At 41.8% G+C, this 24,241-nt stretch overlaps 1 protein-coding gene across 4 annotated transcripts in view; it reads right to left on the bottom strand.

The window, feature by feature from the left end:
• Positions 1 to 3,248: 3,248 nt before the first annotated feature.
• The window catches only part of tns1a (tensin 1a), a 77,536-nt gene continuing 56,543 nt past the window's right edge, over positions 3,249 to 24,241 (bottom strand). For 3 of the 4 annotated variants that reach the window (XM_028953841.1, XM_028953839.1, XM_028953842.1), the window contains 14 exons: positions 19,745 to 19,834; positions 19,526 to 19,552; positions 12,747 to 12,867; positions 11,991 to 12,661; positions 11,635 to 11,724; positions 11,420 to 11,548; positions 9,981 to 10,073; positions 9,727 to 9,804; positions 9,501 to 9,572; positions 9,325 to 9,351; positions 7,832 to 8,000; positions 6,494 to 6,562; positions 6,387 to 6,416; positions 3,249 to 5,831 (listed from right to left, as the gene is read on the bottom strand). In XM_028953841.1, coding sequence (XP_028809674.1) covers positions 5,690 to 5,831; positions 6,387 to 6,416; positions 6,494 to 6,562; positions 7,832 to 8,000; positions 9,325 to 9,351; positions 9,501 to 9,572; positions 9,727 to 9,804; positions 9,981 to 10,073; positions 11,420 to 11,548; positions 11,635 to 11,724; positions 11,991 to 12,661; positions 12,747 to 12,867; positions 19,526 to 19,552; positions 19,745 to 19,834 — 1,808 coding nt within the window. In that variant the 3' untranslated portion in view covers positions 3,249 to 5,689. The remainder of the gene's footprint in view (positions 5,832 to 6,386; positions 6,417 to 6,493; positions 6,563 to 7,831; positions 8,001 to 9,324; positions 9,352 to 9,500; positions 9,573 to 9,726; positions 9,805 to 9,980; positions 10,074 to 11,419; positions 11,549 to 11,634; positions 11,725 to 11,990; positions 12,662 to 12,746; positions 12,868 to 19,525; positions 19,553 to 19,744; positions 19,835 to 24,241) is intronic. The other variant, XM_028953840.1, reaches the window with a different exon arrangement.

Genomic DNA, 24,241 nt, shown 5'->3' on the forward strand with positions numbered 1-24,241 from the left:
GACATTCAGGGTTAAGTGTCTTGCTCAGAGACACAATGGTAGTAAGTGGGATTTCAACCTTGGTCTTCTGGTTCATAGTGTGTTACCCACTAGGCTACTATCCCAAAGTTTATTGTTGTATGTGCAGAAGGTTTTGGTTGGTACACACACATCTTCACAGAAACTGATGTATGATGTCACAGTGTCTGTCACCTCAGACAGATTTTTAGATGCAGCTTCAGCTGTGGGTGGTAGTAGCCTAGTGGGTAACACACTCGCCTATGAACCAGAAGACCCGGGTTCGAATCCCACTTACTACCATTGTGTCCCTGAGCAAGACACTTAACCCTAAATTGCTCCAGGGGGACTGTCCCTGTAAATACTGATTGTAAGTCGCTCTGGATAAGGGCGTCTGATAAATGCTGTAAATGTAAGCTTCAAAACAGACCAATCAGTGCAGTCAAAACAGTCTTGAAGTTCCTGCTTTTCTGCATTGGTCCACTTCTTCACAGTTTTGACAGATGCTCTAGGATTGGCCAGCCCAGTCACCAGACATGAACATCATTGCGCATGTGGAGGGTAGCAAGACTGCTTTCTTTGCTATTCCTGAATCCTTGCCAAACTGCAAGGATACTGTCCTTCATTGAAGTCATACAATATATTACATTTGAATCTCACTGCATCACTACTTAATTTGCTGACGTATTTTTGTATTTGCAGAAAATGTGTTCAATTTCTGTATAGGCAACCAAACTTTTGTCTTGCCAAAATTTGACCTCTCTGTTTTGATTAAATGATAAATCTTTTTCCAGTGAAACTAATTCATTTCATTTCATTGAACATCATTTGGTAGGGATTTAGCTTTTCATATCAGCTCTTTCTAACACAAATTGATTAAGTAAAAGTCAGGTTAATAGCAGGCATTTCTACAAAATAGATAAGTGACAAGGAACTGTAAATGAGGGGGCAGACAGAAGTGTGAAGTGTATATTGTTGCAACAATATAGAGAGCTGGAAGTAGGTGGAGTAGGGTGCTCCGGCGATAACAGCTTTTGTCATGAAACTGCATTGTAACTGTCAGTCCTCTACCCTAAGACCTGTCCAACTTTGGGTGTCCCCACTGAAGGCTGAGCTTCATGCCCCCTGACCATGACAAGGTGGGACTCCTTCAGGGTGAAAACCAAGAAAGAGAATATTCCTCATATTCTTATATCTAAAAACATAACATTTACCGTAACTGGTTAGTCTATATTAAATACATACAAACCCAACAATAAAACTTCTCACCATTGCCTATAACAAAAATAAAAAAGCAGGAGAGGTGGGTTACCGTTGCATAGGCGTAGCTGAAGACTGCAGGCTTGATAATTGTCAACAAGTGTGGGTCACGCACAGGCGCAGAGGCGGTGGTCAAGAACCGAGGTTAAGTATCATCATTATCAGTCAGGCAGTTCAAGGGGATGTTCCAAGCAAGAAGTCAATGTACAGGCAGTTGTAATCCACAAAGATCAAACAAGGTAAAGGTGAGGTTCAACATGGCCGCCAGACTTTTATACGTCTAGGTTGTCATTCCCCTCTGCTGCTCTTGTGGACCGGCGGTGAAACAGCAACCACATTTTGGCATTAGAGAGCACAATGAGTACATTTGCGAAACATCCTAGAACGATGTGGGCGACATGGTCTGATAAATGCTGTAAATGTAAACATGGGCCATTGCCCAGGGTGGCATCATGGGCATTGGCAGGCAACATTATAATTTTTTTTACCTTTATGCTCAACCCTCAGCATCCAATGTGCGCACACTGTACCGTCAAATGGTTGCTCACACTACACAAGCAATATGAAAAATCAGAAGAAAAATCCACATCAGAGTGACTGAGTGAACAAAGCGAAACATGAATCACAAAAATATATGTGGTTTCCCTGTTGTTCAGTCATGATAAGTAGGCAAGAGCCCATTAAAAAGGTTCCATGTGCTGCTACTTTAACCTTAGTTCTGTGTTTGCGCATCCACGGTAAAGACAAACCTCACGACAGGTGACACATTTTACGTATATTTGATATTCTTTTGAACCGATTGTGGGTCGTGACCTGGTCAGGAGCGGTGAATCGGTGATCGTACATCACTGTATGGTGCACAGTATGATGGAATTATTGAACGAGTAACCTGGCTCATTTGCTTACTAACAGCAATCGATGGTTTGCTGGGGGGAGGGGGTGTGGGGATCTGAACAAAAATAAGAGAACATTGCACAGAGGGAAGGAACCTAATTTTTCCAGTGGATTTTTCAGCTACTGTAGTAAATCTTGTCCATATTCAGTTTGTGGGTAAGCTAATTTTTTTTTTCTCAACTCCTAAAAGTTTGATTTAAGAGGGAAGGACGTTTGCCCCCTCTCACCCCAGCATAGCGCCGGCCCCGCACTACAATGGGCAACACTCAACTCATTACTTTTTTAAACATTTATTCCATACATTAGATAGGCTTTATTTAGCCAGACAGATGCTGCCAGTAGATAGAACACATGACTATGTTTCACCATTCAGACATAGCAACAATATTACATGACATCGTTTCACTAATCGGACATAGTCGTGCAGTCTCATGATCACACACAAACCATGGCGGCATAGTGGCACAAAATTCATCACACAGAGACAGAATGAGAAATGGCAAATGTGACTGTCTCCAGTGCAAAAACCAAAGGTTACAGAAAAAATACAGAATCCCCGTCTTTCATATAGACCCTTTTAGCGTTTGTACACTTTTTGTTAAATGGTCCTCTGCATTTAACCATCACCCTTCGCAAGTAGTGGGCAATCATGAAAGGTACCCAGGAAGCAGTGTGTGGGGACGATACCTTGATCAAGGGGACTACAGTGGCACCTTGACAGTTCAAACCCACAACCCTTTGATTATGAGTCTGTTTCCCTAACTTTCAAGGCCACCACTGCCCCATATTGACTGTATGGCCCCATATTCACGTTTACAAGATGTTCACTGATGTATCTACCCCCAATGCAATGCATGTCACTCAGATCATGTTTAAGAGGACAGCAGAAGCACTCAACCTGTGACAGTACGGTACAGAATAGTGATCTAGAATCACTAAACACATCAAACATCACAGCGAACACTGGCTGGACACTGCCACCTAGTGGACACTGTAACCACACATCATTCTTGTCTGGATCTGCCTGGTACAGTGCTGCTAGTCTTCAATACTTCATGAGGAGCACAATGGTCAGGCTAAAGGATTTAATCCACAAATTGACTGGTCCATGCACCACTGTTCATTTTATTTAGGCAGCTTTAAAAAGTACAGCTCCATTATCTCTGCTGTTGTGGAATAGGAAGAATAGGGTGAACAGAACCACATTAAAACAACAACACTGGCATGTGAGTCAGTTGTTCAGAACCAGCAGCTCGCTTCAGTTTGGCACAATGGTGATAACATTTATGGAATAACACAAATTCTCAATGGGGAGGAAGTGAGAGAACAGCTTATTTGAATAGTTCTGTATTGCTTTAATGTTTTCCCCCTCAAGAATAAAGAAGCCATGACACTACAAGAGAAACAAATCTCCTTACAGCTTTAGTTATACATTCACACAATAAAACTGCAACTCATCTTGCATCATGTTGCCACAGCAACAAGCTGCAATCATGCATTTCATATCCAGCCATCTAGACCATTTAGAACCAAAACAATGTCATTTAGTATGGGGAAGACCTATTATTAAAACACAGATATCAAGCCAGAAATGAACAGACCCTTGGCTTTACTGATGACCTTAATGTGACATGAATGAGATCTTGATGTAGCTGCTGCTGACTGCTCAATAAAGACACAAGCTGTATTAGGAGCTCCTCGTACGGGCTATAGGACCCAGAACCCCATCCCATGTACTCAGCTAAAGGCCTACTGTGACCATTGTGTCTTCAGACTTCCCTATAATGAAGCTTTGTTCTCTTTTAAATTTGGCAGTCAGTAAGTGCTTAATAACAGTACATGGGTTTAAGAAAATGATACTAAAAACAAAGCTGACATGTATAAGTTTATCTTGTTAGCAGTGGGCTACTCATATGTGAAGCTTTGAAACTGATTGTGGTACATCTTGCGTTAACCAATAACGCCAATGTTCTAAAGTGGTAAGTCTTATTCCCTGGTGGCCAGTTTTTGGTGTTTGGGCAGTGAATATAACCAAACTGAACCACTAATCTCTATATCTTTGCTGGTCTGGAGATGTCAGCAAAAGTCGCTGAAGTCGCTTACAGAAGATTTAAGCTCTGTTTTGTGAACACACACTCAAGCACACTCCATATCTGATCTGCTCACCAGATCTCCTGATATCCACCCATAATTCTATACAACATTTTATGTACTATAATATACCATAAAGCGACAAAAATAAATATTTCATTAGTCACCTTTCTGAAATGTGTGTATACACACACGCACACACACACACACACACACACACACACATATTTCGAGTCATACAGATAGTGGGCTTTTATGTTTTTAGACCAAGTTTGACACAGTGAGCAGGTGTGGCCATGACTAGTGAATAAAAATAAAATACATTTAGTGTTTAAAAAACAATGTTCACTCCCTTATATTGTGTTAAATTTGTGTTTAAAAAAACGTAAATCTTAGCAACACTTAGCACTGAGTTGTTACTTCAACAGAAGTCAGACCCTTTGAGGAGACCTTAAGAAAGAATACATGCAGAGTCTCTGGTGATCTGCATCGCCATGACAGTTTCTTCTTCTTTTTTAATACAGCAAGGGCATTGGGAAGTTAGCATAGAGGTGACTAAGGGCTACGGGTAGTTGCTAAGGGAACAAGAATACTTGCCAAGAGCAGAATGTGGCTGCTAGAGGCAGGACAAACGGTTGGGGGAACAGAGGTCAAGGTTCAGCATGCAGGACATTGCAGTGGACCAGGCTCTGACTAGTTGGTCACTGTATTTGTGTGTGGTTGTGTATCAGTGGCTTCCACAAGGCCTCTCTTGGTCTTAGTCCTCGAGGCTGTCCCTTTACTTGTCTAGTCCAACCCACAGATCTGTGTACTTGCTACTGTAGATCCACAGTTCAGTCAACAACCTGTCCAGGCCTGGGCTTGGTGAGATTATTGCTAATGATGGACCACAGTGTGATTTCCTGATATGTATTTTTGCCGTGTTGGACATGTTCTGGGTCTAGGAGCACCCAGTCCACTCATGACCTACAGTAGGGAGGCTAAAGGTCGTTGCAAGCCAACATGCAAAATGCCACAGAACAATTTTTTCTATTCTTTAAACAAGAAGTCACAGAGACAGACAAAGTCTACTGTACGGAGAAGGAGAATATGTTCTTTTTGACAGTCTGCTTTCAACACTCCTGTACAAAAATAAATGGAGTTAATTGTCCAAGAATGGAACACTTGTTCTGAATGCTACCTTTGGTTGTTCAGTTTTTCCAACTGTTTTTCTATTTTTCTCAAATCTATTCACCACTGTATCTCTGGGATAGCTGATGTTCCACTGCATCTCTTCAAACTGTTGTTATTCTCTGAGTCCTTTATCAAAAATGATAATGCTTTTTCTTCTTTGCTGTCTTTAGTCCAACAGAGACAAAAACATGAAGAATTACATCCACACTGAAAAGAAAGTGAGTCCTTATGACAAAAAGTAAAAGCACACAGAGTGGTCAGAAGCGGGCAGGTTTCACTGCTTCTGGTTATTGAGCATCACTTTGGAGATGAAGCTGACTATGGCAGCGGCTGGCTGATCAGGGTCCAACTCAGCGAACAGGTGGCTGACGTTGTCTGTTGTGCTTCCTTGTTTCCGAGCCACAAAACCAAACAACCTGGAGGTAGAACAAAGGGTCATGTGACCAGGCCACAGCACACACCTAGTCATTGACTAAAGAGGACAGGGGTGTGAAGTATCAATCTGTCATACTGATGTGAAATTAAATCAAAAGGCGTTAAAATGCATGTGTTCAAAAGCATACACCAGTCCATGAATCTTTTTTATTAAATAAGTGTTCCTCCTGATTTAAACAAACACTTGTTTAAACATTTTAAACATATATTGTTGAAGATACAGGACTTAAATTGGTTTTGACTGTTGCATTAGTCAGTTTCAGCAACATGTATCAATGGCAAGTAGAGTCTAGTCAAATACAGTTTTGTATAATAGTTTTAAAAATACGTACATTACTATAAGTGCAAGTACATTATTAATGTGACACTTTATTGATATTGATGTAGTAACTTTAAAAAAAAGGCCTATCAATCTGTGCATATTTGGTGTGAAATTTAGGTAGAATATTATTTTATTATGCCTGTGCAGATTTCATTAATAAGAATTTTCTTTTAAAGAGCTCCAGCTGGAGTTAGTAGAAGAAATCTGAACTCACTTGGCTGCCCCGCCCTCTGCTTTATTCCACCTGTAAGGACACAGGAAGTCAGAGAAGAAAAGACTTCTGATGGTGAGCTGTAACACTAGCAGTGCCTTTATACTCACTTCCTGTCCTGTGGATCCAAGTTGCAGTATGTCACAGTGGTGATGGGATAATGGCGGCGGAAAAAAATCCTGAAGAGCAAATGGAGAAGATAAAGTAATTAGACTGAAGAAGACTTTGGCCTGCCCATCTTTACCACTGTTCTGTTACCATTACAAAAAGCCAAACAGTCTCAGTAACATTTAAGTTTTCACTCCCAAGAATACTTCTAACTTTTCTGTATGTTCTCAAGCATAATGTTCAGTACCCTCCACTATTACTGGCAAGTACACAGGGTAACATTTAAAAAATCTGCATTTAAAATATTGTAAACATCTACATATTCGAAACTGTGGACAGGACTTTTGCTGATTGGATTAGGCATTGCCCTGGTGTTTCAGAAATTGAAGACAAGGCGAAAGCCCCACCAGGTTGGCCGGACTGACTGATAGAAATGGCAGAGCCATGAGCGCACAGAGTGCAAATTCGATACCATCACTGGGACTATTGATCGGAAACTGGACAACTTTGTGGAGAACCTAGCGGCTTTGCACAGGAATTTGGATGGAGCAGACCAGAGACAATAGAACAGCTGTGGAAGTGGATGAAAGACCTTTTCCCCCTCCCCCTTTACTTTATACGTTGTGTAGAGTCTATGTGCTTATGCTCTTGAGGTGTTTTTTTTTTCGATTCCCACAATGTACTCCTCCCCATTAGAGTACAATCTGGGGGTTGTCTTTTTTCTAATCCTCCTCCTCTATTCTAATGTGTATCCTGCTCTTGTTCCTGACCTGCTTGTTCTGCTCATTGTAGCAAATCAAAACATCATGTGAAGTAATGTACAAAAATTGATGGAATGCATGATGCATCGATAACTGTGAGGTAGTAGCCTAGCGGGTAACACATTTGCCTATGAACCAGAAGACCCAGGTTCAAATCCCACTTACTACCATTGTGTGCCTGAGCAAGACACTTAACCCTAAGTTGCTCCAGGGGGAACTGTCACTGTAAATACTGGTTGTAAGGCGCTCTGGATAAGGGTGTCTGATAAATGCTGTAAAATGTAATGCCACATTGCTTCTAAATAACTGAGGCATTGATAATAGTATTCAAATCGAATTGTGATTCCAATGAAAGTTCACACTTATTTATACAATATTTATGCGATTTGTATAATGTAGCTAATTTTTAGTGGGTGTTTAAATCATTTCATTGGAGTGTTGATCCGTGGGCAGTTAACCATTGTAATGTTAATGTAATGTAAGTCAATAGTTTCAGTATACATTATACATAAATACATCATTAATACATTTGTATTTGTATTGAATTGGCTAGGGCTTACTTGGATTGGTCCAACTTACTTCCTCTGATTGTCCGTGAGGGTGATGCCCTGGCTGGACACTTTGAAGTGGACAGTGGATGCACTGGGAGGGGGCTGTGCAGCCAGCATCTCTGTGATGGCTTTGGCAATGGCCTGAGGGCCGGTTAGAGACTCCATCTCCACTGAGCTTATGTATAAAACATTGCATGCTGGGGAGAGTCAGAAATATAACATATGGTCAACATCAGCTCATTTGGATAAGCATCAGAACATGGCCCCACAAATTCAGGCGGTTTTGTGAGCAGCATCTTTAGCCACAAGCAAAAACAACATTTTCTTTTCATACTTAAAACAACGTTATCTTATTATTATTTTACTGTTACCTTATAGACTCAAGAATACTCTACACCCATTCCGGACACGGAAGACACTGTGTTTTTTGACCACACATTCTGTTTTCTTTTCCACTTTATTGTAAAGAAGATCACTTTGTCATTCTCTCCCAGCCATCTGCTCACCCATCAGAGGGATCCTGAAATCTAACTAATGACGCGATTTGGGACGTGACGTAATCTGTCCGACCGGAAGGGAGACACAAGAAACAGAATATAATAACGCAATATAATAATGTGATTAAAATAAATGATCTAAACTCAAGATTAAATCTCTTGATTTGTTTTTGATTTGTGCTACTAAAAGAATAAATGATAATAAAAATATGTTAATCAACAAGGGCGATCACATTATTAACTTTGATAGTAACAATTCTATGAACTGATGACAGTACGGCACCTTTCTTATTCTGCTACATAGTTGGAGGTGGACAGGCCACCTTTACAGTCAAACCATATGCCCCTCTAAAAGAATAACTGTCCTGGATGACATACCGATGAAAATTATCATGAAATCTAATTTATGCAGCGATTACATAAGTGTGGAAAGTACGTAAGTACGTAATCTGTGCTACTGGAAGGAAGATACAGGAAACAGAAACCACAATATAATAACGCATTTAAACAAGAGGAAATAATGTCTCGTCTTGGCAAAGAAAATTAAGACATTTTAGTCTAGCCTTTATCTTGTAAACCATATTTAGTGCCGTTTTTATTCATCAACAATATTACATAATTACAAAAGTTATCGTCACATGACCATCATTTCTCATCTCGTCCTGTCCTCATCACGTCAAAAAAAAATATTGAGTTTAGTTTCATTAGTATCAGATAAAAGTTGGATTATAAACTCCTAGGAATCTTATCTTAATACAAATACAAATGCACACAGTAGTTCTACACACTGTAAATTCAGGTTAGTATGTTCTCAGTAATGCTGTTGTCAGATATTAGTGAACATTACTACATGAATAGGCTGTAATTTCAACATGCGTCTCATGTCTTGTAAGGAAAGAGATATGCTCTTTGACATAAGTAAGATACATTTGCAATGGCAAAGTCAGGCTGAGCACAGGGATTTGTCTGCAGCAAAGCAATGCACAGTTTTCGTGGGGTCAAGGAGGGGTCAGCATGTAGTTACCATTGGACTCATCAGGGACCTTCTGTCCTATAGTGGCACAAAAGGAACACATAATGAGGGGGACGGGGCTTAGCTTTCACACTGCAGCTGCAGTAAGAGAGCAGCGTGAAGACCAACAGAAGATGCTCCAGTGCACTCAGGGCTCAGGATTCAGCACATGTAGTGTTCAGTCTTACCTGCTCCCTGTTTCAGCAGATCCAATGCAGAGCTGGTTGGAGTTGCCAGTTCCATTGCCTCTTCATTAGGGTCTAAGGAAACAGCATCATTCTCCAATAAGTGAACATTATATTTAACAAAATAAACTTCATCAGCTCTGTCTATATTTAAGCAGAGCTTGATAATTCAGGACTTCAGAGATTTCAAGTCTGAATAAAACTTGGTGGTGTGACACAGTTGCTTTACCTCTAGTTGGGATCATCAACTTGCATGGAAGAGCCAGGGGTGTCATGGAGTGTTGGTACACCAGTGCAGACAGGCAGCCTGTCTCACACACACACACACACACACACACACACACACACCCACACATACAATTGGTGTTGTTTATTCAATTTTTATACAAAGATAAGCACATACACATGAGTTTAAAATAAAAACAGACATATACTTGCACACATCCATGTGGGCAGTAGTATTTGGGGATAGCAGGAACTCACCAAAGTAGGGCTCATTGGGACAGCCCTTCAGTCGTACACCTTTTGGGCTGGTCTCAATCAGGAAGTGCCGCACTAACTCATTTGTGTCACCAACTATGGTAGAGATCAGGAAAATAAAGAAACTGAAGTTTCAGTTCAGAGTGGCACTTTCAAAAGATATTTTCACCCTGGCTCTAGGAGCAGCACATGGCACAAGCACATTTTGAAATGAGCAAACATATTCTGAGCCACATTCTGAGCCATGATTGACCAAAAGCAGCATGTGCAAGCAATGTTTAAATAAATGAGCTTGCAAGGGGGGAGTGGACATTTAAATGAAGTTGCCACAAATTGGCCATTTCACTGTACCCAACCTCCAGGGGGCGCGTGACCACTGAAGAGGAAGGTCAGCATGCAACAGAAATACGCAACGGCCAGGATGGTCGTCGCGACCTCATATGCCGACATTGTCACGTGTGCTGTAAGTCTTTCCTGTATTATCCTCACCTCACCCACCGACTGTCTCCTGGATTACTCTCGTCTGTCCCCATTTGCTCCTGATTACCCATCGCTTCCGAAAAGCCCACGTCCTTCTGGTGCCGACCGTTTCCGCCTGACTACTCCCCTTTACTGCCTCCACTGCTCTCCCACGGTGGAGCACTCAGCTGACTTCCACCATGTTCCCGAGCACAGCCACCGTGCAGCGCCGTGCAGCCAACCCCAGCTCATCTCGTGTGGATTCCCACGCCAACACACTTGCATCTAAGGACCTGCATTCTGACACGTATGCTTTTCTTTTGCAGCACAATCTGAAAACTGTCTTAAAACAGGGGGTCTCTTTGTGTAACTATGCCAGACTATCAAGTGCATTCTTGATGTGCATTTTATAATGGTATGAACATTGTAGTCCATTTTTATTTTTTATTTTTATGTGACCATTTTGTGTTTCTTTTTCCAGATGGTGGTGGAGTGTCCTTGTGTGAGAGTACCTTTCGTGTCCCTCTTTGCACCCCTGTTCCTAAGATGAGCCCTGGATGTGTGTTGGTGTGTGATTTTGAGTTGATTTCAAGTGTGTAAATAAATCTGTGGAAATAATCTGCGCCTTCGTCCTCCCCTTCCTGTACTGTCACAATTTGCATTTATGAGTTGTTGTTTTTAAGCAATCAAGACTGCATTTCAAACATAAGAAAAAAAAGATTTATGTAGAAAAACTACTGTTAATTAAAATAAGTAATAAGAAAACAAATGATACTATAATAAGATTCAAGTCTGGTCAGAATAATTGGAAATGTTAAACTAATTGCAAAACTTTAACTGCATAATTAAGATAATAAAAAGTTATGAAACTAAACTGAGAAAAAAATGAAATTAGGATAAAAGAATAACCTCAAGATTCTGATTTGCTTTTGATTTGTGAGACTAAAAACAATTCTATGAACTGATGATGCACAGTACAGCACCTTTCTTATTCTGCTGCACAGTTGGAGGTGGACAGGCCACCTTCATAGCCAAACCATATGCCCCTCTGAAAGAATGACTGTCCCGGATGACGAACGCCCCTGGCTCCCGATCCTTCAGCAGACAGATTGCTGGAGAGAAATAGGCATGTGAGGACTAAAATACAAAAACATGCATCATGCTGATATAAAGACATTAAACTGGTGTACAGTCTCACCTTGTTCTCTGGAGATGTCAGGTTTGTACCAGAACCTGGAGGTGTCCTGAACAAACTTCACATTCAGATGAATATCAGGAGGCCCATCGGCTGAAAGGGGAAAGAGAGAAGTTTAGTGAGCACATGGGCTCCCCACTACAGGTTTTACCTGACGTAAAATTCTGTTCATGTTTGCTCTGGAGAAAAAAGGAGAACCCAGAGGAAACCCGCACCAACATGGGGAGAGCATGCAAAGACCACAGAAATAAAATTGTAGCTGGGACTCGAACTCAAAACCTTGAAGGTCTGAGGCAACAGTGCTACATGCTGCAGCACCATGTGGCCCAGACCCATTTTATTACATAGCAAAATCTTACCATAGATAGAAATGATGGAAGAATCAAGCTGGGCATTGGGAGTGGTGGTAGGAGAGCTGGCACCACTGGGCGCGGGTGAAGACAGTTTCTTGTTCAATGTGCTGCTTGATGGCGTTATACTGGGTCTCTCCTGGCTTGGCACTGCAGTCGCTGATGGAGAGAAGGGAGGAGTGGCGGGAGGGACTTCCATACACAAGCTACTCTGTTGACTCAGACTGACCCACTTGTCATCTGGGACAGTCTGTCCACTGTGCACAGGTCTGCATTCAGGGCTTGAGCTGCTGGAACCCATAGTGTGACGACTGAACACTGGACTGTCAGGAACCACTTTGGTGGCACCTGAATGTTGGCTGGGCATAGGACTATTAGGGGATATAAGGTCTCTACTACCATTGGCTGGTGTCGTTCGGCACCCAGTAACAGGGCTACTCTGATTGGCCAGTCTACGCTGGAGCACAGGGCTGGGGGCTGTGTTTGTTGCAACAGTCCTGTGGAGAGTGTTGGGGCTACCTGGGACTCTATGGACACCCATAACATTCACAGTGGCCTCGTCTGGGTCAAGGAAGCCCAGGGGGTCTGGGTACAAGTGGGGATGAGCAAATTCAGGTGGGTAAGAGGGGTAATCTGAGTCAGGGGCAGAGTGAGGGGGACTGCTGTGAGAGGGGAAGTGCCTGGAACAGACAGAATATTGTCAAAATAGGACATGCATGTGCACAGAAGACAAAATCACAAACAGACATATCAGGTGGTACTCACCCGTGAGGGCTGTAGACAGGGCTGACAGGGGACAGTCCAGGTCTGAGCATGACCTGCACAGGGGAAATCAGAGGACTCCGCCCACCTATATGAGCTACTGGTCCCATGTAGCCTCGAGGCTCTAAACAAACATAATACAAGCATCACAGTTGCTTTATCCTCACATTTTTTTTGTCAGTGGAACACACTTTTTTATAGCCATTGCGCAGAGTCTAAATGTTGAAAAAAAACTGACTGTTCCAGAATAAATTAATTAAATAAAAAAATGTAATCAAACATAATAACACTAACTTTAATGGAGAAATGAGATAAAGGAAGCAGGAAAGAAAATAGACTCTGACGGCACACTGAACTAAGAGTTTTGAGGGGTTAGGGGTCAAATAATTTAGAGTCCAGAAAAGGATCTACAGAGCATCTCAACATGCCAACGCTGTCCACATGCTACACACACAACATTCCCTGCTTTATTAGAGCTTGTACCTTTTTTGATGAAGAACAAATGAAAAAAATGTTTAAATAATCCCAAGAATATGTTCAAAGCACATCATTCATCATCACAGATTTCTTCACTTGTGCGTTCAAGGCCGCCACACAAAGTGAAAGTGAAGTGATTGTCACTTGTGATACACAGCAGCACAGCACACGGTGCACAGAGTGAAATTTGTTCTCTGCATTTAACCCATCACCCTTAGTGATCAGTGGGCAGCCATGACAGGCACCCGGGAGCAGTGTGTGGGGACGGTGCTTTGCTCAGTGGCACCTTGGCAGATCGGGATTCGGCAACCTTCTGATTACGGGGCCACTTTCTTAACCACTAGGCCACCGCTAGGCCACCACTGTCCCAAAAGACTGTCCCAGAAACAATGCCAGGTGAATCTGCAAAAGGCATAATCTTCCCCTGAGATTAAAAGCACAGACATAAGGTCCCCTTCCCTTCTGCTGCAGATCCACGTTTCAACCAGCATCTCTCTCTTAACAGTTGACAAGACGACAATGCTAATCAGAGTCTATGTGCTGTGCAACATGAGTAACGCTGTCCTGGTTATGTAAAAATACAAATACATTATTGTGTGTTAGTGTCCAAGTACATGGATAATCTGAATCACAAGGACCCTACTTGGTGAAGTAGCCAAGCATTGCGGGTCTTTGGTGCGAGGGACCTGGGTTCCAATATCAGCTTAAACACATTTCTTTTCTCACTATATTATGGGTCGGTGCACAATGTACTGTAAATTATTTTTGCACATTTGTCCCTATGCCCAATAATTTTACGCTGCGTAAGCCCAAGCGGAGCCTTTAAAATGACATGAGGGTGTTTATGCGGCGAACAACATCAACTGAAGAATCTGATTATTTATAGACCCCCTCTCATTAAATAGGACATCACGCTCTCACAGTTGTAACAGCTGATTTAACTCTTTTGAGATTCTTTATACCAACATAACCCATGTAGTCTTGCAAAAAAAAGTTTTTAAGTTCATTCCATTGATTATTATTTATAGACCCCCTCTCATTAAATAGGACATCACGCTCTCACAGTTGTAACAGCTGCTTGTAACCATGATTATAAACCGAGTTGCTGGTAGAACATTGTAAATTCCTCTCCTTTTCGCTCTTTTTTTTCTCATATTTCACCCTGTAAAGTAACATGGGCCAGTGGTTTCGTAACTCATCTTTTGTGCAACAAAGTCGCATCTGTTCTTTTTTCTCACTATATTAAGGAATACATTTGTATGCAGATGATGTCTTCAACACAACAAAAGGTGTGCTAAAGTGATTATTACGTTAAAAACATTAAGTAAGGTACCTTTAGGGGCCAGATCAACTGTACCAGAATACATCTGGGGGTTTATTTCAGGTTCAACTTTTGCATAAAGATCATAGTAAGTGTATTACAGTGTATTAATATAGCTAACATCTGAACATACCTTTGACCATGTGCTTCCATAATTTCATACAAATATTATTGTATATAACTGTATCTCACTGTATGCATTGCTTCTTTTACAAAAATTACATTTACCAGTGTGGGTGTTTTTCATTTATACTACATTTTTTTTATTTGGTTGTTATAACTATAATATAGCTCATTGAATTTGAACCTGGTTTGTTACTGTTGTGCAAATTCTAATGTAGTAGTAATGCTTTATTTATCAGTAGAAATTCTTTATTTATCAGTATTATGAGTATGAATGCACACTATATACAGTTATGTTGTGAAATTCCATTGTACCGACATAAAGATCCAGGTTGGGGACTGTAGAAATCGATCGTCAGTGTTATCTATTCTAATTATGGTGCACTGTTGGTGGCTGCTTGTCCCAGGTTTGTTGCAATGTCCCTGGAATGGATATTGTTCACGCCTGTCATACATTATGAATGAAAAAAAAAAAAAAAGTGTCAAATTTTGTATTCCTAAAGGAAATGTATTTAATGCATGACCTTCTTGAAAAAAATACAAGCTGTGTGCAATTGATCTGATATACATTAAATATCAACTTACAATTAGCTGTGTCATGTGGCATGAACATCCTGGTAAGGGTGCAAATGCAGGTTTTTGCAGACAGCTCCCCCAGGATTGGTTTGTGATGTGATACAAAAACGCAGTGAAGAAAGGCAATTCTTTTTTTTTAGTTTAATTAGATTATGTTCCTTTTTTCTGGTTATTTTTGGTGAGGTGTTGTTGTACATGTTTGTAACAATGGAGATGAGTTCAGTGTAATTTTATGCTGTTCCCTTTTCCAGACAAATGAACTTGTTTTGCTCACGTCTTCCATATCGATTAACCTGATTAACCTCATTAGCCATAAAGCCTGCTGGTGCACCTATGGATAGGTTGTATCAAATTGTGTTACGCTTCCCTAGTGATTTCTTTGAGCAATATTTAATCCCAGATTATTAAATGGCACAGTAGATAGGGTTGTGATAGATATAGTAAATGTGCATGGTGCCACGCTGTAAATTTTTCTGTCAGGTTTTCTGTCACAAATATTGGGCCCAGCAGAGTTGTCTTCTCTGTTGTGGCACTTTTTAAAGACCTGTTTGTATTTCTTATTTTGAAAGGTTTGGGGACTTCCACTTTCAAGACCACAACTTCTAGGCCTGTTACAACTTGTAAGTACTAAACAGGATGTGCCTGCAAAGTTTAAGTTCAAAGTTCACCTTGACATTGAAGACCCCTTTACATTATCATTTACCATTAAACATTATTTTCATTTCCATTTATCTACACTCATGTTTAATCTTAATCCATGAATCACTTTTACTGTGAGTGCAGGAATATTTACCCACTTTTTAATATTGAAAGACATTTAATTGTATGTTTGGCGTCATCTGGTTACTTCCTGAATTTCCTCTGAATTAAGAATAACCTAAATTCAACAAAAAAGGTAAATTATGGCTCCCTCACTAATCCCCTGTGCAGTGTGTGAAATGTACAGTTTGTCGAACACAGTCAGTAGTGAGAAATTTACCTGCAGAAAGTGTAGGAGAATAGCTGAAATGACGGAGAAAATAACCGAGCTAGAAGAAATGTATATTTAATTAGGGATTCGGAAAATTGAATAGACTCTTTTCTAGTCCAGTCAGCCGGTGAGTGTGTCTACCCCGGCGCCGGTACCAGTAGCGCCCTCCGGACAGCAGGGCAGTTGGGTGACGACCCGCCAAGCTCCCCCACCACCTGGGCACCACTCCCCGGTCCGCGTTCAGAACCGCTTCTCCCCCCTCAGCGAGGCATCCGCTGGGTCCTACAGTCCACCGGCTCTAGTCATTGGCGACTCTATAGTTCGAAACGTGAGGATACCGGCACCAGCGAATAAAACCCTGAGTTTTCCTGGAGCCAGAGCGCCCGACATCCGCGCAAATTTCAAAAGAACCGTAGATACGCTAGTATAGCGATTCACGTCGGCGCTAACGACGTCCGGAAATAACTACCGCAGTCGGAAATAACTAAAGATAACTTTATAGAGATGCTTGAACTGGCTAAAACGATGTCGGATAAAGTAATCTGCTCTGGCCCATTACCGCAGTTTCGGCGTAGCGACGAGACCTGTAGCAACCCAGCATGTACAGTATTGACACTGTGTCTTTACCTCGCTCTATTAAAACAAGAGATTCTAAAAGAAACATTAATTATAAAAAATTATAAATATGCTGACACTGTGTCTGTTCCCCGGGCTGGACGGGGTGTCTGTTTATTAACCGTCACCATCATTCCTACTGAACGTACCACCAGCACCCCCGATATAATAGCATTATCGTGGCAGTAATTTACAATAATAACATCGGTTATACACATAAACCTGGACATGGACTCAACTCTTTTTAGATTCTTTATACCAATATAACCCATGTAGTCTTGCAAAAAAAATGTTTTAAGTTCATTCCATTGATTATTATTTATAGACCCCCTGGACCTTACTCCGAGTTTCTTAGTGAATTTACAGATTTTGTTTCCGACCTGGTTGTATATCTGTGGATAAAGCCCTAATTGTCTTTAACATCCACTATGATAAATTAGAAGACTCGCCAAGAACAGCATTCCTATCTATACCAGACTCAGTTGGAGTTAAACAAAATATAATAGGACCTATAGAGACAAACAGATAATTACATCAAGTACAGTTCAGAGGTTTATTAATATCCTACCAGATTTATCAACGCTGATCTACTCACCGACAGACCCCGCTGAACTCGACCAAGCGACCAAATATCTAGACTTAACACTGCGTAGTACATTACATAATGTCGCTCCCCTTAAAAGGAAGATAGTAAGAGCTAAACATTTAATTCCTTGGTATAATGATCGCAGTGTTAATGCCGTCAAAGTAAATTGAACGTAGCATGGAAGGCGAGCCTCCTTAACTATAAGAAGGCTCTTAGCACAGCTCGATCAACGTATCTCTCCTCGTTAATAGACAAGAACAAAAATAATCCCAGATTCCTGTTCAACCTTCTTAAAGCGCGTTATCACTGGTGGCAAGTTGTGGTACCAAGTCGTTCAAGGTAGCAGTCATCAGACCGCAGTCATCTTTCAAATTATAGACCAATATCCAACCTTCTATTTATATATAGAAAAGTCGTAGCCCAGCAGCTGAGCGCATACCTAGACAGCATCAATATCCATGAATCCTGCTTGACCTGAGTGCAGCATTTGACACTATTGATCAGGTTAGTGAATGTTGTTGGGATTAAGGGAATAGCCCTTGTATGGTTCAGATCATATGATTGATCAGTATCAGTTTGTGGACATCAATGGTGATTCGTTTTCATATAGTAAAGTAGAGTTTGGTTCCACAAGGTTCTGTCCTTGGTCCATTAGTATTTTCCTTATACATGTTACCTTTAGGTGACGTCATTCGCAAACACGGTTTTAGCTTTCCTTGCTACGCTGATGACAAACATTTGTATCTATCAGCAATGCCAGATCAGAGGCAGCAGCTGAACAGAATAGAGAATTGTCTGAAGCACATAAGACAGTGGAGGCTCACCAACTTTCTTCTGTTAAACCCTGACAAGACAGAAGCTCTCGTACTTGGGTCTCAAGTAGCCAGATGGCTGACTACATCATAACTCTGGATAGGCTTTCTATCTCACCAAGTACTGAAGTAAAGGTTTCTAGGTGTCCTCATTGATGCAGGTCTCTCATTCAATTTGCACGTAGATAATATCACTAGGAAAACATTCTTTCACCTTAGAAATATTGCGAAAATAAGAAATATAATTTCAATGCATGATGCAGAAAAGTTGGTCCATGCATTTATTACATCAAGGTTAGATTACTGCAATGCATTACTGTCTGGATGCTCTAGTAGGTAAATGAGCTAGTTCAGAATGCTGCAGCCAGAGTTCTAACTAGAACTAGGAAATTTGACATCACCCAAGTCGTACAATCACTGCACTGGCTACCCATCAAATTTAGGATTGACTACAAAATCCTACTCTTGACCTATAAAGCTGTAAATGGTCTCGCCCTGCAGTACCTGAGTGAACTCTTAGTTATTTATGACCCCCACACAGTCCCCCTGTTAAACACAGACAGTGTTAAATTCACCTTAGTCAGGCTGTCCTAGTTAGGGTACCGGGCCACTGTAGCACAATATACCACTATAACCACATATTTCACTATCACCGTCTGCCGCTGCTTCTGTTTGTTTTGTCACAGATACTGAATTAAGTGCACAGACTACTGGCAGACTCCAGTGAAGAGAGCAGATAAATCCTGGTTACTGGCAACTGCTAAACGAGGACAGCATGAAACGAACCAGAGGGTCACCACAGCCACCACCACCGTTACAACTACAGCTTCAGGGATCTTCAAATGGACCAATAGAATTATAATGGACACGTAATGTACACTATGACACTGGACTACACTCTGGACTTCTCCACCTCTACAACTATAGGCCTTTTTCTCTTATTGGACAATCACAAACCCGGCACTGACACCACTTGCAGGCTCACTCTACCCTGGAAGGGGGTCCCTCTCTGTATCACTCCTTCCCAAGGTTTCTTCCTTTCTTTTTTTCTCTCTCCTAGAGTTTTTTTTTGTGTGGAGTCAAGTATGGGGGGTATCAATTGTAGGACCTGACAAAGCCCATTGAGACATATAAGAAATAATTGTTGTTGTTGTTACATTTAGTACTCTTCAACATACAGTGATATGGGTTTTGAAATAGATTTTTGGTATGTTTGCCTCACACAGCAAGCCCTTCAGGTGGGCCATGTCAAAGATGCTCTCAGAGGTTAAAAATATGATTGTTTTCATTAAACGTTCTTACCTTCCATTTCATCGCTAGAGTCTGAGTCTGACAGCACAAACAGAGATAATGAGAGAGAGAGATAACCAGAGCATGAGAGGCAAAGCGATTTTTATGAGGGAGGTAAAAAAGAGAGTTGGACAGAGGTTCTAAACAAGAATCAACATAAGCATTGCTTGCAAAGATAGGTGGAAATAAAAACTATCCAGCATCAGTGGGCATTAGTTTAAAATTTCTAACCTGAGCTGCTATGCTTCAGTAGCAGATCAGTGGGGTTCTGGTTCTTCATTCCTAAAGCAGAAAAAGGAGCTAAACCAGGAGGAGAGCGACCTGCAACATAGACAGACAGACAGTCCATAGGAAATCAGAGACAGGCCTCACACAATGTCTACACAAGGTGTATGAGAAAAATGGCAAAGATAAAACAGGATTATAAATTCATAGAATGAAATAAAATTCAACTTGAGGAATGTTGAATGTGGCTATCATGCTGACACAAACACAATATAACTTTCTCTGTTCATGAAGCTTCATGCATGAACATAAGTGTGATGACAAAATCATGCACAGGCATTACATTGTCAAGAATGACAGAAATGTAGATATGCATTGAATAAGTCTCTTCAGACATTTTATCTAGGGCATGATTTTTCATGTTTTTTGTGGAAACATTTCTGTTAGTTTCATGTATTAATAATTGTTTTGTATTTCAACTTCGCAGGTATTTCAACTTGTAATTTTTTCCCTACACCAGTGATTGTCATCCGTAGGCCATGAAAGGTAGAGCATAAGTGACCTGGCCCTGGGATGTGCTAATGTTTAACGTGAGAGTCATTATAATTCACATTGGTTACGTTAGCGACCTGCTCCTTCACTGCAGTCACTCAGTCAAAGCTGCTTTCAGACCGAATGCAGGGCTTGCACTCAGTAGTCGAGTTGTAAAAATCAAATCAGGGGGGATGGGGAATTTTATGGTTTATCAGACATATTTTTTGCTAATGACAAAGCCCATGGTGTCTCTGCTGGTGTCTCCAGCTCTCCTCTCTGTGTCGTACAGGGAAGGTGGTCCCAGACCACACACGGACCGATAAACTATTTGCAGGGCTGTGCCATCAGGTGACATGTCACTGCATGTCCACATGCAGCCCCTGTCACTGCACGCCCCATTCTTGGTGTGAGGGCTTCACCGGACCCCTCCTGGCTCAGCCCCTCTTTTGTCCATTGGGACGAGTAGGCCCTCTTCCTGCCTGTCCCGGCTGGAACATCTTGCCTACCTGGGGACTCTTGAGATGCCTGGCCCATCCTCCTCACTGGTTACCTGAGGTTTCTGCCGCGTTGCTTCCTTGCTCCTTGTTCCCAAACCAGACAGTGATGCAGCTGGTCAATAGTCCCTCTATAGAAGGTGATGAAGATGGGTGGTGGGAGATTTTCTCAGTCTCCGCAGGATGTAGCAATGCTGTTGGGTTTTATTGGCTTTTGAGCTGGTGTTGAGATTCCAGGAGAGGTTCTCCTCTAGATGAACACAGATGAACTTTGTGTTGCAGTGGGTCCAGGGTTGAGGGCAGCAGGGTCTTCATATGTTTCATGACCAGCCTGTCGAAGCACTTCATCATGATGGGTGTAAGTGCAATGGGACGGTAGTCATTGAGACACGACACTGAAGACTTCTTTGGCACAGGCACGATGATTGTGGCCTTGAAACTCGTTGGAACAACAGCGGTGCTCAGTTAGATGTTAAAGATGTCGGTGAGAACATCTGCCAGCTTGTCTGCACATTCTCTGAGGACTCTTCAAGGAATGTTGTCTGGGCCAGCAGCCTTTTGTGAGTTAACTAGAAGACTTTTCCTCACATACGCCGTGGTTAAACACAACACCTGATCACTGGCAAGAGGCTTGAATTTCCTCTCAGTCACATTGTTCTGTGTGTCGAACCGTGTGTAGAAGTCATTCAGAGCATGCTGTAGGGAGGGCTCACTGTTACAGGCAGAGATTTTAGTCCTGTAGTTTGTGACAGGCTGGATGCCCTGTGGATTGCATGTGGATTTTCGGCCCATGTGCTTGCTTTGCTGCTCTAATGCCTCAAAACAGTTTGGCCCTCGCTGATCTTAGGGCCACCTTGTCACTCCTCCTGAGGGCAAAGTCTCAATCTTTGAGCAGTTAACGTACCTCTGCAGTCATGCACAGTTTTTTGTTTGGTTTTGTGGTAATGGACTTGAAGACTGTAACGTCATTGGTGCATTTGCTAATGTTCACTGATGTTGTGTACTTTTCCAAGTTCATGGTGTTGTCACCGTTGGTTGCAGCCTCACTATACATTTGCCAGTCAGTGCCCTCAAAACAATCTTAAAGAGCAGAAATGGCTCCTGCCGGCCAGGTTGCCACCTGTGGTCTGCTGGAATTAGCAGAACATTGATGTGGTCTGATTGGCCGAGATGAGGGCGGGGCTCCACCTAGTATGCGTCTGCGATATTTCCAGTCGTGGAATTTAGGGAGAACTGATTTGAGATTTGCATGGTTGAAATCTCCGGGCACAATGAACTCTCCGTCATGGTGTACATTCTGCTGATCGTTAATAGCTACGTACAGCACACATATTTCCACTGAAGCTTGATGTATTCCAAATTATGGTCCAAGGAACAGACTTGGATAATAGGATGGACGGGAGAGCCAGCCGGCTAGGATTAGGTCCTAGAACGGACCCTTGCCCATTTCCCGCAATTCCAGGATTTTTGTGCACCGCTTGTGGCAGCATCTCCCTCGGGCACCGGCATGAAATACAGAAAAGCACCATTGTGGAACCAGAGAGGCCGCCACAAGCTACTGTCTCACCGCCATCTTACCAGAAGATTCCTTCTGGTAAGATGATTCTTCCTTCGTTTGTGGTGCTGCCTGGATACAAAGATACAAAGTGAAGTGATTGTCACATGTGATACACAGCTGCACAGCACACGGTGCACACAGTGAAATTTGTCCTCTGCATTTAACCCATCACCCTGAGTGAGCAGTGGGCAGCCATGACAGGCGCCCGGGGAGCAGTGTGTGGGGACGGTGCTTTGCTCAGTGACACCTCAGTGGCACCTTGGCAGATCGGGATTCGAACCGGCAACCTTCTGATTACGGGGCCGCTTCCTTAACCGCTAGGCCACCACTGCCCCACCATGGATGGCGCCCTTAGCATTTGGCTATGAAATCCATTTTATTTTTTCCTAAATTCTGTTTTTTCAGTTTTAATTCTTCTGAATTCCATGTTTTCCTTTTTAAACACATTTATTCACATAAAAACTGTGTTTGTAAAATAAGTGCTTCACCTTTGACCTCAACATTAAAAAAATGTAGCAAATAAATGCACATTGGTGAGACCAAAAAAATAGCTGTGCCCATCTGAATAATGAAGTGCACCATGATAATAAAATCACGTTTTGAATCCGCTGATTTGTTTGCATGACCAAGAGTCTGCTGAACTGTTTGGAGTTTGAGCAGAACCGACCGGGCAAGTTGTCCGGATTCGGCTCTGACAGCCTCTTCGCCATCACTAACGGTGCGTTTACATTGCGTTGGTGTGCAATCATCCTGCCTCAACAGGAAACAAGTGTAGTGGGCTGCAGCGGCCAGAAACACATATTATTATTTGTTGCATGTGCATGTAATAGAAAAGAGTGGGCTTGAGCACAGTGCTTGCCATGTTCGGTCTGAATACATCTTCGCTCATATGTGGCAGCAACCATTCGTTGCTGCCAGGTGTTCTGAGTGGTCACCTTCCTCTTTGTTTAATATGCATGCCGATCAGATCCATGCCTTGCTTCGGCTTCTTATACAGTCTTTAATTTGTCTTATTATTAGTTGTTCAAAGTGTATTTACTTTTGAAATGAACTTTTGTTCAAATTGATTTATTTTGTCTTTTGTTAATTTTTTTCTTATATATTTAATGCATAAGTCTTAATTGAATAGTTTAATGCTTTAAGTATAGCATTTAAGTACTTTTCCTGGCAGCTTTACTTTTATCATTTTTATGTTGTTGCTATAAATGCAACCATCAGAACTATCTGCTACAGTATGATATATATTGTTAGCACATGACATCATGCTTTCACAGTGGGACGTGAAAATATTATTCTTGATAAGTGGGAAATAAGTTTGAAAACCTCTGACCTAGGCAATGAACACTGGTTGGTGAAGAAATAAACCACGCCACATTCACCTATCGCCTTAAAAACTAGAACTTCTTATGGTCAAGGAAGTCTTGAACAGAATTCTTTATAAGAACATGAGCTGTGGATGATTATATGGCATGCCATCCATGGTCTATCATGATGGTGGATGATGCGTATGTCCCACCACTGAACTTCTGCAAAATATGGGCATGCATCCTACACTTACCAAAGAATCCCAATCAATTCTTTGAGTGGCAGCCCAAATGACCAGTAAGAGGCAAAAGAAAAGGGGAAGAGGAGGGGCATTTGGGCTTATCTGGCCTGTGATTGGCTCTTTAGTACACCTGCAGCAGGAGGGGGAGCTATGGACATATAATCACTTTGAAAAGTGAGAATGAAAGGCCACTCAACACATCTACTCAGATTAGAACCCACTGCACACTTTCCTCTGACTATGTTTGTTGCATATGTGTACTGTAGTTATCTAAATGATTAACAGGTTGATTATGCATGTGAGTTTGTGATAAAATAGAAAAGTAGCAGTATAGGGTCTTTCTTATGAGAGTGTTGAAGGACTAAAGGACA

Source organism: Denticeps clupeoides, chromosome 15 (genome assembly GCF_900700375.1).
Source record: "Denticeps clupeoides chromosome 15, fDenClu1.1, whole genome shotgun sequence".
NCBI classification, from domain to species: Eukaryota; Metazoa; Chordata; class Actinopteri; order Clupeiformes; family Denticipitidae; genus Denticeps; species Denticeps clupeoides.